Source organism: Hylobates moloch, unplaced genomic scaffold (assembly GCF_009828535.3).
Source record: "Hylobates moloch isolate HMO894 unplaced genomic scaffold, HMol_V3 SCAFFOLD_9, whole genome shotgun sequence".
Lineage (NCBI taxonomy): Eukaryota > Metazoa > Chordata > Mammalia > Primates > Hylobatidae > Hylobates > Hylobates moloch.
Genome location: NW_026652284.1, coordinates 23,560,045 through 23,574,839, shown reverse-complemented (window position 1 = coordinate 23,574,839; position 14,795 = coordinate 23,560,045). Strand labels below are relative to the sequence as shown.

Here is a 14,795-nt window from a genome sequence, read left to right as displayed (position 1 = left end):
GTCCTTGGTTGAGTCACCAGCCCACCCTGTGCCAAGATCTCCTCTGGAGGTGGTGCTTCTAGTTCTGTGTTTAGAAGCAGATCGTGCTAGCTCCATTTTACAAGTGAGAAAACTGAGGCTGAGAGGAAACAAGGTCACATAATAGGTGTGGTAGAGCAATCTAGCTCAAAGCGCAAGCTGAGCAAGCTGTGGTGCCTGTATATAGCTATTGATGGATAGAGTTGGGTGAGATGATGGGAATGGCCTTCTTGCCGAGACCCAAAGAAAGGCCAGAGCAGGACTGCCCATCTCCATACTCTTCCTCTTTCACTCCTCCAGACCCAGCTCTTTTTTCCATGACCCACTCTAGCACAAGCCCTTTTGGCACCAGCCAAGTGCCAGCCTTTTTCCTCTGAGACCTGAAATGGCCCTTTGGGATTCTAAGGGCACAGAAGTGGGCTGACCTGAGGCAGGCCTCCTGCCAGAAGGCCCCAGCTCCCCACACCTTCACCAGTCAGGAAGCAGAGATCAGCGGTGGCCATTTTACAAATGAGTAAAACAAGGAAGGGAAGTAATTTACCCTCATTCAGAAGATCAAGGCCTACATAGGAATTTAGGCTTGTCCCTCCTTCTGGGACTTTCTGATGAAGGGATTTGCACTTGGGCTTCAGCTGAGCCCAGAACAGCTCTAGAGGCCAGATCATTAAACCCTGTTTCACATATAAGGAAATAGTATTCCCACTTCTGTCATCCTGTTCAATCCCTGCAAGCCCACTAGCTGTCTTGAGCTTTGTTCCCGCCCTATAAGAATCACAGAAAAGTCCAAACATTTCAATGGCCACCTCTTACACATGTACCTGTATCCCCTAGAGAAATCTTTTTTTTTTTTTTTTTTTGAGACGGTATCTTGCTCCGTCACCCAGGCTGGAGTGCAGTGGTGCATTCTCAGCTCACTGCAATCTCCACCTCCTGGGTTCAAGTGATTCTCCTGCCTCAGCCTCCAGAGTAGCTGAGACTACAGGCACACGCCACCACACCTGGATAATTTTTGTCATTTTAGTAGAAATGGGGTTTTGCCATTAGCCAGGCTGGTCTCAAACTCCTGACCTTAGGTGATCCACCTGCCTCGGCCTCCCGAAGTGCTGGGATTACAGGCGTGAGACACCACACCAGGCCAGAGCCATGTTAATGGAAGATGTTCACTGTAGTGTTTAGAACAGGGCTAGTTTGGAAGAGGACTGACCAAACCCGTTATCACATATCCGTACCATGGAAGTCAGTGTGGCATGGAGGATGATTATACACAGCACTAACTATGGCAGCCACCACTCCAAGTATCAGATACATTTTGTTTTAATCCTCACAACAATCCCATGAGATAGGGATTACTGGCACCATATTACAGATGAGGACACTGTGGCACAGAGGAGTTAAGGCACTTACCTAAGGTCACATAGTCACAGAGTTGGGAATTCAAATCCAGGCAGTCTGCTTTCAGAGCCTGGGCTCTTTAACCACCATGTTACAGTGTTGTAGAAAGATTTTCCTGGCTTGGAAACTGCTTATGATATAGAGTTCATGAAAATAACAAGTTACCAAACAGTATGTGCTGTGTAATCCCATTTTTGTAGGGAGAAAAACAAGGCCTAAATCGACAGGAATAGAAAAACATCTGAAAGGATATACACTCAAAACATAGTGCTGGTTTTTGGAGAGATTGAAATGGACATTTTATGTTAGCTTTATGCATCTGTATTTTCAAAGGTTTCTACAGTAAACTTGCCAAGCTTGTGTGATAATCATAATTGCTAACATTTATGGAGTGCTTTCTACACATCTGACACTTTATGCACTGAGATTGACACTCTGATTTTCTGCCTTTCCAGATGAGGAAACAGGCACAGAGACACTGACTGTTTTACCCAAGGTCACACAGCTCATTCCAAAGCCAGAATTTGAACCAGGTTGTCTAACTCCAAAGCTCATGTGTGTTAAATCAGTGAATGACTGACTTAGCTGCACTTTAGCCAAACGTGCCCAGAGCAAGGCCACACCCTTGGCGTGGACACATTTCCAGGGAGGGACCAGAGGACCTCCTACCTCATTGGTCACTGCCCATGACTGAGCTTGACTCAGGTAGGAGGGCATGGCAGGTATTCTCATGGAGTCCAGTTTTTACAGGAAAGTCATGATTACACGTGAAAGCTGTGGGCTCCCTGGCTTGATTCACCACACCTGCAGGAAGCCTGGCTGCTCAGACCAGCACGCCGCGGTCGTAGCACCACTTGCTCAGCTTCATTTCCGTAATTCAGGCTGCCAGGCCTGCTGACAAATTTTCACATTTGTAATAACCCTGTGAGGAGACCAGAGTACATCATCTTATTTGACTCATAAGGAAATTGAGACTGGGCGATTTAGTAACTTGGGAGGCAGAATTGCAAAGTAATTAGCAACACAAGCCATGGTGTCAGATGGATCTGGGTTAGGTCCCAGCTCTGCCATTTATTAGCTGTGTGGCTTTGGGTACTCACGCCACCTCTCTGAGCAGCAGTTTCCTCTTTTGTAAGCGTAATGATGCCTACACTCACAGGCTTGAGAGGAAGATCTGATGAAATAACATATGCAAAATGATTGGTTCTGTGCTTGGCATTCCAGAAATGGTAGCTGTTATTCAGCCAACAAATATTTATTGAGCACCTACTATGGACTTCCATGGTGCTGAGGGTACAACAGCAACCACAGCAGTCAAAAGTCCCTGTCTTCGTGTTGCTCAGATTCTCATAGGGGAACGCAGATAATAAACAAACACACGGCCAGGCACAGTGGCTCACGCCTGTAATCCCAGTACTTTGCGAGGCCAAGGTGGGCAAATCACCTAAGGTCAGGATTTCGAGACCAGCCTAGCCAACATGGTGAAACCCTGTCATTACTAAAAATACAAAAATTAGCCAGGTGTGGTGGCTCATGCCTGTAGTCCCAGCTACTTGGGAGGCTGAGGAAGGAGAATCGCTTGAACCTAAAAGGCAGAAGTTGCAATGAGCCGAGATCGTGCCACTGCATTCCAGCCTGGGTGACAGAGTACTCCGTCTAAAAAAAAAACCTAAATACACAAGTAAAAATATAGACTTCGTCAGATGCTAGTAAGTGCTGTGAAGGAAACTAAAAGGGGAACACAAGGAACCCTTGTCAATGGGAGCAGAAAGGGGAGTTGATGCTGTCCTTTTAAATAGGCCAGTCAGAGGCCGGGCACAGTGGCTCACACCTATAATCCTAGCACTTTGGGAGGTCGAGGCGGGTGGATCACTTGAGGTCAGGAGTTCAAGACCAGCCTGGCCAACGTGGTGAAACCCTGCCTCTACTAAAAATACAAAAACTAGCTGGGTGTGGTATTGTGCGCCTATAATCCCAGCTACTTGGGAGGCTGAGGCGGGAGAATCGCTTGAACCTGGGAGGTGGAGGTTGCAGTGAGCCGAGATTGTGCCATTGTGGTCCAGCCTGGGCAACAAGTGCAAAACTTCATCTCAAAAAAAAAAAAAAAAAAAAAAAAAAAATAGGGCAGTCAGGGAAAACTTCCCTGAGAAGGGGATGGTGGAGTACAGATCCAGGGAGGTGAGGTGGGGAGCAAGCCAGTACAGTTGTTCCTTAACTTTCAATGGGGTTATGTCCTGATAAAGCCATAGTAAGTAGGAAATATTGTAAGTCAAAAATGCATTTAATACACCTAACCTACGGAACATCATAGCTTAGTGTCACCTGCCTTAAACATGCTTAGAACACTTACATTAGCCTACAGTTGGGCAAAATCATCTAACACAAAGCCTATTTTATGATAAAGTATTGAATATCTCATGTAATGTACTGAGTACTGTACGGAAAGCGAAAGATGGAGTGGTGGGATGGGTACTCTAAGCGCGGCTTCTACTGCACATGTGTTGCTTTCGTGCCATCATAAAGTTGAAAAGCGTTAAGTCAAACCATCGTAAGTCGGGGGCCATCTGTATCTGGTAGGAGGAGTGTTTCAGACAGAGAGAACAGCAGGTGCACAGAGGCTTCTTTCCCAGCATTTTATTATGAAAAATTTCAAACATCTACCAAAAAAAGTTGAAAGACTTGTACGGTGAAAAGCCATACATCTCACAGCTAGAATCAACAATTAACATTTTACTGTATTTGGTTTTTGACTTATCTATCCTAGATCCCTTGTGCTTTCTGTAGCAGGTGACCTGCCTTCAGATTTAAAGACAGAATATCAGGAAATGTAGTCAGAAACTGGGGCCTTTTATAAGAGTCAGAGGGGAAGAGCAAAAACTCTGCTTTTGACAAATCTGTCGGGAGAGGCCAACTGCAGGGATACCTCCTTTTTTAATGAAAGCCTTTCTGTTCTGCGAGGAACGGGGTCCTCTTGTCAAGCAGTCAGTCCCTGCTGCTTGCCTACTGGGGCAGGATCAGGACACACAGGGATTTGGAGTGCCTTGGAAGCAACCACCACCCATGCTGTTTGCCAGCTGGTAAACATGCCTGTCAGGTCCAGGGGTTGGCATTGCCTGGAAATCTTTAGTGTTCATCTTGCTGACATCTGGTGCCCTCGGGCAGGTAAGTGCAGTTGGCTGCCTGGTTTACAGAGCTTGTACTGGGCCCAGGTTAGCAGGGGTCACATCCATTTATCCCACTGCACAGGGGAGTTCCTTCTCAGGAAACCCAGTTTATAAGAAGTACTGACTGCCAGAAATAGAGCAGAAATCAGAACCAGGAGGCAATTGTGAGAGGAGTGGAGACTTCTGACCTCTGGGGATTGGGGTACCCACCCCCTTAATTGCTGTTGGGGTAGCAGAGGGCTTAGAAGCCCATGTTCCTAGACTTTTAGATTTAGAAGAAGACTTAGAAGTAATCTAGGCCGGGGGTCCCTAACCCCCAGGCTGTGGCCCGTTAGGAACCTGACCGCACAGCATGAGAGGTAGGCCAGCGAGCACTACCGCCTGAGCTCCGCCTCCTGTCAGATCAGCAGCGGCATTAGATTCTCATAGGGGCTCAAACCCTACTGGGAACTGCGCATGAGAGGGATCTAGGTTGCATGCTCTTCAGGAGAATCTAACTAATGCCTGATGATCTGAGGTGGAACAGTTTCATCCCCAAACCATCCCTCCAACCTCACCCTGGTCCGTGGAAAAATTGTCTTCTACAAAACCCGTCCCTGGTGCCAAAAAGGTTGGGGACCCCTGATCTAGGCTACAGTTAAGTGGTCAAACACCCAGGTCCTGAAGTTAGGCTGCCTAGGTTTAAATCCCAGCTCTACTACTTACTAGCCCTGTGTCATGAACTAAGTTCATATATGTAAAGTGCTTAGAATGGTGCCTAGCAAGTACTTAATAACAGTTAGCTCTGAAAATGTATAAAGCAAAATTAACCAATGTTTTAGTGGTTTGCAGCCAACTTTCTTCTATGCATGTACTAACATATTATTTTATAAGAGTGGGAGTATATTGTACATACTGTTATATAACTTGCTTTTTCACTAAACTATATCCTCTGTGTCAGTTTTGATAAAAGCATTTTCCTCTTGCTTTTCCTGCATATGTTCAGAGCCATCATATTGGTAGCAAGTTTCATGTCCTGTAGTTTTCTTAACCAAGCCCCTGCTAGTGGACATTTAGGTTAGTCTCAGTTTTTTCCTTCTGTAAATAAAGCTGCACTAAGCAAGAAGTGACCGATGCCAAATGACTAGATGACCTTAGGTATGACCTCTCTGGGTCTTGGTTTCTTCGTCTAAAAACAAAATGACAGGATTCTACTGGGTGATTAAAATCTCTGATCTACATAGGAATTGTTTTCAAGACATTTCTGCATTCCTCTAGTGACAGGGTGCTCACTACCTCCTGAGTATTTCAGTGGACAACTGTAATGGTCAATAAAGTATCCACTTTCCACTTTCCACCTCCCTGCAGCTCCTGGCCCTGGCTTTATTCTCTGGGGCTCCGCACATTCGGTTTACACTCAGTGGCCAGTGGCTGGGGCCATTGTAGAAAATAAGGAAACTCCAATTCCTTCCTTCTTTTCTTCCTCTTTCATCCCTTCCTCCCTCCCTCCCTCCATCCCTCTCTCTCTTCCTTCCTTCCTTGACACCATGTACCAGACCTTCTGCCAGGCACATGGATGGGAGCCACAGGGGAAGTTGGCTGCAGGGTTAGAACTAAGTCCCAAGTCCCCTAAAGCTCATGCCAGGGGACTGGACTGTCCACTACTGAGGGATGGGGATGCTGAGGCTGGTGGCCTTCCTCAAATGCACTGTAGTGCCCCAGGCAGAGTCCTGGGCTGCCCTGTGAGGAGGTGACCAGAGGTAGAGCAACTTCACCCTAAGGCTGGATCAGGATCCCCTCCAGGTTTTTACTAAGCCAAACCCACGTCTCCTTTCCCTTCTGCCACCCACCCTTAAAATGCTTAGAAACACATAGATTTAAATAAAAATTCAAATGTAAGTAATTTCAACTGTGTAACTATGAGGAGTCAATTCTACGTGGGTCCTATCTGTATCCTCCCCAGGGCTCAGCTCCATTCTTTGCTTTCATTCATTCTCATTCAATACATTGTTGTTAAGAGCTCACTGGGTGCCCTCTCTGTCATGTTGTAAGGTTTTAAAAAGAAAGCCTCTTCTGAGCGTCGGTTTCCTTATTCATAAAATAGGAGTATTGATCCCTTCCTTGCTTTTCTTACAAGGATATGGTGAAGATGACTGAAGTACAGAGTAAAGAAGGATTATGTTTGGGTGTCAAAGGAATAGAATGCCTTCTTTCAAACTGAGCAGAGCAGGAACCTGTAACAGGAACACAGCAACTTGTTGAATGAATGACTTAATATTGGAAAACATACATTTCCTCCCCTCCCCATCACAGTCCCTCTGCTTCCGTGTTAACTCCATAGACAGGCCAGCACAGCCAGCCTTGCAGCCTGAGATAAGGCCTTTGGCGGGTGTCTCCCCTATCGCTCCCTCAAGCCCTCAAGTAGGTGTTGGAGAGAGGGGTGATGCCTGGTTCTGGTGGAACCCCTGCACAGAGACGGACACAGGATGAGCTCTAAGTACCCGCGGTCTGTCCGGGGCTGCCTGCCCCTCTGGGCCCTAACACTGGAAGCAGCTCTCATTCTCCTCTTCTTTTTTTTTACCCACTACGACGCTTCCTTAGAAGATCAAAAGGGGCTCGTGGCGACCTATCAAGGTGAGGGTTCATTGGAAAAGTGGTCACAGGAGCAAATAGCAGGGGCAGGGGTGGGGGAGGCTTGTGGTTCTCCAGGGGCAAAGATGTTCCTTTCTACAAAATTCCAAGGAAAAAGATTCCGCCATCTTCTTCGGTAGACTGCACCAAAATTCAGCCAACAATGTAAGCTTTCCTTTAGAAGCAGCCTGGGCATTCCCTCTTCCGTGAAGCCTGCCTTGATTTTTCAGCGCAGTGAGAGGCATCCTCTTTGGTGTTCCTCAAATTCCCTCTGCCAAATGGTCTTCATAATTCTCTGCTTCTCTGCTTCCCCTTCTCTCTCCTTAGTGGCAAGGAATCTTTTTATTTAAAATTTTTTATTTTTATAGATTTAGGGGATACAAGTGCAGCTATCTTATGCAAACAATTTCATGTTGTTGTTGGGTTTTTGGTTTTTGTTTCCTTTTTGTGGCCTCTTGCTCATTTCTTATTTCTTTTTGAGACAGAGCCTCACTCTGTTGCCCAGGCTGAAGTGCAGTGGCATGATCATGGTTCACTGCAGCCTTGACCTCCTGGGCTCAAGCAATCTTCCCACATCAGCCTCCCAAGAAGCTGGGACCACAGGAGTGCACTGCCATGCCTGGCTAATTTTTTTTTTTTTTTTTTTTCGGTAGAGATGTGGGTCTCCCTGTGTTTCCCAGACTGGTCTCAAACTCCTGGACACAAGCGATCCTCCAGCCTCAGTCTCCCAAATGCTGGAATTGCAGGCGTGAACCACTGTGCCCAGCTCTCTTGCTCATATCTATACTACTTTTCTTTTGGAAGCTTCAGCCTGTTGCTACCCCCCACCCCCACCCCCACCCCCACCGACCCCAGCTTTCTTCTCACTTAGGGGCTGGGAAGTCTGCATGCTGTTTGTAAATCCAGAACCAGAAGGTATGGCTGAAAGGGAGGGTAGGATGATGGTTATTTTATATTCAGCTAAAAATATTCCCAGACTGTGATGAGACAACTGTAAATAAGACAGATGTCCACAATGGTGTGACTTTGCTTTTTTAAAAATATTGAAATGAGTTTCAGGCATCTCAGTGGGCTGATAGGTTGTTGATAATGGACAGGGCCTCCTTGAAGAATGTCCCTGAGACAAAGTTGAAGCTTGAGCCTGGTTGAGTGCTTGCTTGTTCCTAGGTGATATTAACGGCTAGTTAACTGCAGGCAAAGAGAAGTCATCCTGGGGGCCATGGCAGTGACAAGTAGGACTTAGGGAGGGAAGCTCTTATACCATTTAAAGGGCTGGCCCAGAGAGGAGCCTTCAGTGACAGACAAACAAGAGCCGGCACAATTTTAATTCATTTCAATTTACTTTAATTCATTTCAATCCAATACAATTCAATGCATTCCATTCATTCAACCATGTATGATATCCAATGTGGGATCCAAACACATGATGATTAGAGCTGGTATTTATGAGCACTTACTATTTACCAGGCACTATTCTAAATGCTTTACATTGAACCCTCACAACAACCCAATGAGGTGGGTACTATTATGATCTTCGTTTTTCATATGAGGAAACTAGGCATATGGATGTTGAGTTATTTGCCCAAGGTCGCTCAGCTAGCAATAGCACAGCATATTTAAATTTAGCCATCCTGGATTTAGTTTCCTTACACTTAACCATTATGCATCATGGCCCCATTTTACAGTGGAGTTGTCATTTGTCATATAACCCAGTAGGTGTAGCAGCCACTATTCCAACCCTGTAGATTGACCCTAGGGTCCATGTTCTTTACCCCTGCACCGTGCTTCTAAGCTAGGTACAAACTGTCCTCAGAAACTCACTTTATATGGAAGCTCAGAGGAGGGTCCACAACCCAGGCAGGGGAGACGATGGTGTCAGGGGAGGCTTCTGGAGGGAGGTGACTGCCCAGCCAGGTCTTGAAGCCTCAATAGGAATTACCTGTGGGACAAAGGAGGGTCATCCAAGTGAGGGCACGGTGGGTGCCATTGCGTGTGCACACACGGGAGCAGACTGAGTCTGGGCTTAACATTGCATTGCCCTGGAGCTTAAAAAGGGAATCAAGGGGCCAGGTGAGGTGGCTCACGCCTGTAATCCTGGCACTTTGGGAGGCCAAGGCTGGGGAATCACTTGAGGTTAGGAGTTCGAGACCAGCCTGGCCAACATGGTGAAACCCCCATCTCTACTAAAATTATAAAAACTAGCCGAGTGTGGTAGCACACGTCTGTAATCCCAGCTACTTGGGAGGCCATTACACTCCAGCCTGGGTGACAGAGCGAGACTTCATCTCAAAAAACCAAACAATAAAAACAACAACAACAACAAAAAAAAAACAAAGAGGAAAGCAGGGACTGGGCGTGGTGGCTCATGCCTGTAATCCCAAACACTTTGGGAGGCCAAGGCAGGCAGATCACTTGAGGTCAGGAGTTCGAGACCAGCCTGGCCAACATGGTGAAACCCCATCTCTACTAAAAATACAAAAATTAGCCGGATGTGGTGGCACATGCCTATAGTCCCAGCTGCTTGGGAAGCTGAGGCAGGAGAATTGCTTGAACCCAGGAGGCAGAGGTTGCTGAGCTGAGAACACGCCACTGCACTCCAGCCTGGGTGACAGAGTGGGACTCTGTCTGAAAAAAATAATAGTAATAAATAAAAATAAAGAGGGAAGCAGCGGGTGGTAGACTCACTGGGCTGCATACGCAGTTTGGCTTCAGTCTGAGGTCTGAATAGTAAACAGAAGCGCAACAAGTTTGGGTTTGGGTCATGGAGGAAGCCATGCCAGGGCTAGTGTAGGGGACAGGGGAAGGGGCTTGAGACACAAGACCAGCGTGGAGGCTGTAGTGTAGTATTGACTCGAGGGCTTCAACCTTCTGATGGTGTACACACCATTTTTTGAGCATGTACCATGGTTGTATGTTACACTTTAAGTATTACTACATTAATGTATTTTGTATGTTATAATAAATACATACAAATTAGGGAAATTGAAAGAGATCAAAATGAAATATATAATACTTTCAAATTACTAATCATAATGGTGTCAATCTCCAGGCAGGGTCCATTGCTACAGTTGATGATAGTGGATGAAAATTCACTCCTCAGAGTCTTCTTGATAATTTGAAATTGTCTTGACTGACTTGTCAGATCTGATTAGATTGACATTTTTTTAATCTCAAATGTGACTGACAGCTTGTACGAGGAGAAGTTTCACTCTGCCTTTTCCTTTTTGTTCACTTGACTGCCATTATTTCTATGCTTCCAATCTGTGTTTTTTTGCATGAGTTGGTTAAGCCATTACTTCATTTTGTGAAAGTTTGTTGAGTTAAACTTAGGTAACTTAATCTGTCAATCCACTTAATTGAATTCAGTCCTGGTAAGCTATAATAGATTATTAAAACCTGCCAATTCTAAAAAGACATTTTGAGACAATCAGGAAATCTGAATATAGCATGAATGTCTTATGATATACAAGAATTATTGTTAATTTTGTTAGGTATGATAAAAGCATGGTGGGTTTTTTTTTTTTAAAGCTCCATCTGTTAGAGCGGCACATTGAAATGACATGATATCTGGGGTTTGCTTTTATGCCAGAGAAAAGAAAAAGTAGAAAAGGATTATAAAAACAAGATTGATCTCATGTGACAATCATCAGAGTTTGGAGATGGGCACGTAGGGTCATCGTGCTGTTCTCTCTGTTTTTGTATATGCTTTAAAAGTTCTATAATAGTTAATTAAAAAAAAACCACCCTGGCTGAGCACTTAGGGAGGCCAAGTGGGGAGGATCGCTTAAACCAAGGAGTTCAAGACCAGCCTAGGAAACATAGGGAGACATGCCCCCCCATTGCTAACAACAACAAAAAAACTTTAAAATTTAACCGAGTGTGGTGGCACATGCCTGTAGTCCCAGCTACTCAGTAGGCTGAGGTGAGAGGATTGCTTGAGCCTGGCAGCTTGAGGCTGCAGTGAGACGGGATTGTACCACTTCACTCCAGCATGGGTGACAGAGCAACACCCTGTCTCAAAAAAAATAAAAATATTTGAAGTGAAGCGAGGATGTAATAACAAATTTAAAAATATAAATAAAACATAAAGACTGGGTGCGGTGGCTCACGCCTGTAATCCCAGCACTTTGGGAGGCCGAGGCGGGCAGATCACGAGGTCTGGAGATGGAAACCATCCTGGCTAACACGGTGAAACCCCGTCTCTACTAAAAATACAAAAAATTAGCCGGGTGTGGTGGCGGGTGCCTGTAGTCCCAGCTGCTCAGGAGGCTGAGGCAGGAGAATGGCGTGAACCCAGGAGGCGGAGCTTTCAGTGAGCTGAGATTACGCCACTGCACTCCAGCCTGGGCAACAGAGCGAGACTCTATCTCAAAAAAAAAAAAAAAAAAATGAAAGTAAAAATAAATAAAACATAAAACCCTGCCATTAGTTGCAACATGATGAATATAGAAAAATGCATATCGAATCCTTCTCATTGGACCAATATTCCCTTAGGGCACCTTCCAAAGCTAGGAGACTCAAGGCTGTATGACATCCTGAGCAAGTGAGGGGTGGTTTCTGGGTGAATCTGAATATTAAATATTTGCAGAATTGAAAACTTCACAAAGTACCTTTAGAGATAGAATAGCCTACATTCATGTTTCTCAAAGTGTGGTCCCCAGACCTGCTGCCTCAGCATCTCCTGGAAATTTAGTAGAAATGCAGATTCTCAGGCCCTAGCCCAGACCTACTGATCAGAAGCTCTGGGCCTGGGGCCCAGCAATCAGTGTTTTCACAAGCCCTCTGGGTGATTCTTCTGTGCATGAAAGTTGGAGAATTCCTGGAGCTAGACTGATTCAAATCTTGCCTCTGTATCTTAGAGACCTTGGGCAGATTAGTCAACTTATTTCTGTCTCTGTTTCAACTTCTGTCAGAGGATGATAGTACTTGTTTCATTAAGTTGTTGAAAGGATAAATGAATTGACACACATAAAGAGTATTAGCTTTTATTATCAAAAGCTTTTTTTTTTTTTTTTTTTTTTGAGACAGAGTTTTGCTCTTATTGCCCAGGGGATTGCAGTGGTGCGATCTCGGCTCACCGCAACCTCCGCCTCCCAGGTTCAAGTAATTCTCCTGCCTCAGCCTCCCGAGTAGCTGGGATTACAGGCATGCGCCACCACGCCCAGCTAATTTTGTATTTTTAGTAGAGACGGGGTTTCTCCATGTTGGTCAGGCTGGTCTCAAACCTCCAACCTCAGGTGATCCACCCGCCTCAGCCTCCCAAAGTGCTGGGATTACAGGTGTGAGCCACCGTGCCTGGCCCCAAAGCTTTAATTTCTTAATTTTTTAAATAAAAATAAAACTAGAATTGCTTGTTTTCTTCCAGCTACCCTGGTGATTGTCTTGAGCATTTTCTGGGGTGTGTGTTCTTTGCTGTAGTGACTACTTGTCTGGATGACCTGTGATGAGACCAGATGGGCAGGGGCAGTGGAGGAGATTCTAGAGATATTTAGGAGATAAAATCAGCTGTACTTGATGAAAAGAGTGGGGAGTTAAGGCTGGCTGCAGATGTATGATTTGGCATAGAGAGGTACCAGTTCCTGAGATGTGAGTCAGAAGGGGAGGGACAGGTTGTGAGGATGAATGAACAATGATATGTTCATTCTGGGCTTGGAGTTAAGGGGCCTATGATATGCTTAGGGGAAGCAGAGAGTATCAGTTACCTATTGCTGCATAACAGCCACCCTAAACTTAGTGGCTTAAAATAGCAACCTTTTAATATACTCATGATGGTGATTCTGTGGTGCAACAACTGGGCTGGGTTCAGCTGGGCAGTTCTTCTGTTGGTTTCACCCAGGGTCATTCATGCATCTGCAGTTTGGGGTAGGATGGCCTCAGATGACCTCATTCACATGTTTGGCAGTTGGTGATTCATTGGGGGCCATTACTATAACAATTGCCTACCAGGCAGAGCTTCCCTAAGGCTACCAAACTGGGAGACTATCCTGGGTCCTGTGCTGTGGATACCACTCAGTCCCGCATCCCCACCCCATACTCCTCAAAGGCAGAGAGAGGGGCTACTAGAAGACAGAGGAGTTTTCCCAGTGACATGTAAACACTCCAAACCCTGGCACCTTCCACACTGCGGCTTTGGTCTGCCCCTTTGGGAAATCTGTTTTTCTTCCCAGGCTGCTGCAGGGGTGAGAGTCGCCGGTAGAGTAGAGGCTGTGGGCGAGGAGGTGGCGGCAGCCTGAGGCTGCAGAGGTCTTCCCAGGCAGCAGTGGGAGCACAGCGTGGAGGTCAACCCTAGAGCCTGGGGGAGTGAAGCTGGGTCTGTCTTCAGAGCTGTTGGTGCTGAAGTTTCTGCAGGCCAGAGGGAGGGGCAAGAGTGGGAGGGGGCGCAGATCCAGAATCACAGAGGCAGCTGACCGGAGGAGGCAGCTGCCCACGGGGATGGACTCAGAAGGCCAAAATGCTGTTATCCAAACGAACTCTTTGCAAGTGGTCTCCTTGCAATAGGCCTGGGGGAGAGCAGTCTTGCGTAAAGTCACACCGCTAATCGGCAGCCGGCACGGGGTAATAGTTACTAACACTCACTACGTACCCAATGCTGGGCGAAGTGACTTGCATGAGCCAGTGAGCTCAGTGCTCATGGCAATCCTCTGAGCAGGTGGCATTGTTTCATCCCAATTTTACAGCTCAGGAAGCTGGGACACAGGGGAAGAGCCAGGCTCTGAACACCGACAACCTGATTCAGAGACCCACACTGTTCATCACTGTTAACGCTATATATGCTGTATAGAAAGGCAGGATGGCATAATGGTTAAATCTAGGTAGGTAGGGTTCGAATCCTCCTGCTACCATTTACTAGCTCTGTGACTTGGACTAGTTATAGCACCTCTCTGTGCCTCCCTTTCCCCATCTCTAAAATGGGGATAATAAATCGTACCTCCTGCCTGAAGCCGTTGTGGGCTAAGTCTGTAAGGCACGTAGAACAGTGCCTGGAACGTGGGGTACTGTCTATGTGCCTGCGGTTACAACGATGGTGAGTATTGCCTTATCTCTCGCTGCTGAACTACCAGGTTAGACTTCCTTCTGCAAGTCATGAGGCTTTCATAAACTTTTCCTGAAGGCTTTCCGTAGAATGTACAATTCCCCTCTGGGCCCAGGCATGGGCGCCCAGGTAGCACATCCACTTCTTATCACCCCTGAACACCTTAGAGCCCATTAGCTTATCAAACCAGCAGCTGATGTGAGTGCAGAGCAGACTGTGAGAGGTGGAGGCTGACACCAATCAGGATGCTCCAAGCTAGGGCCCAGCCCTGAAGCGGGAGCCCAGATAATGGAGGGGTGGAAATGGGCCTGGAGCCCAGGAGAGGTGGGAGGATAAGGGGGCAGGGGGAGGAGAAGCCTGATCAAATGTTATTTCCTGACCAGTTTGGGGTGCATGAGCTCTGTCAACAGCTCATGGAAACTGCTGCCTTAATTTCATCTTGTTGGCTGAGGCACAATTCCTCTCTCAGGGACAGTGTGGAGCCTTGGGGAGGAAGGCCCCGAGCGCCTCTACCTGGAATCAGGAAATCGGGATCAGGGGCAGCAGCTGTGACCGATAAAGCCCCCACCCAGGATCCT

The 14,795-nt window shown here is 46.5% G+C and overlaps 1 protein-coding gene across 2 annotated transcripts in view; it reads left to right on the top strand.

The window, feature by feature from the left end:
* Window positions 1–7,000: 7,000 nt before the first annotated feature.
* Window positions 7,001–14,795, top strand: part of RHCE (Rh blood group CcEe antigens) — a 57,938-nt gene continuing 50,143 nt past the window's right edge. Inside the window, exon 1 of one of the 2 annotated variants that reach the window (XM_032759365.2) lies at window positions 7,001–7,187. In XM_032759365.2, coding sequence (XP_032615256.1) covers window positions 7,040–7,187 — 148 coding nt within the window. In that variant the 5' untranslated portion in view covers window positions 7,001–7,039. The remainder of the gene's footprint in view (window positions 7,188–14,795) is intronic. The other variant, XM_058444030.1, reaches the window with a different exon arrangement.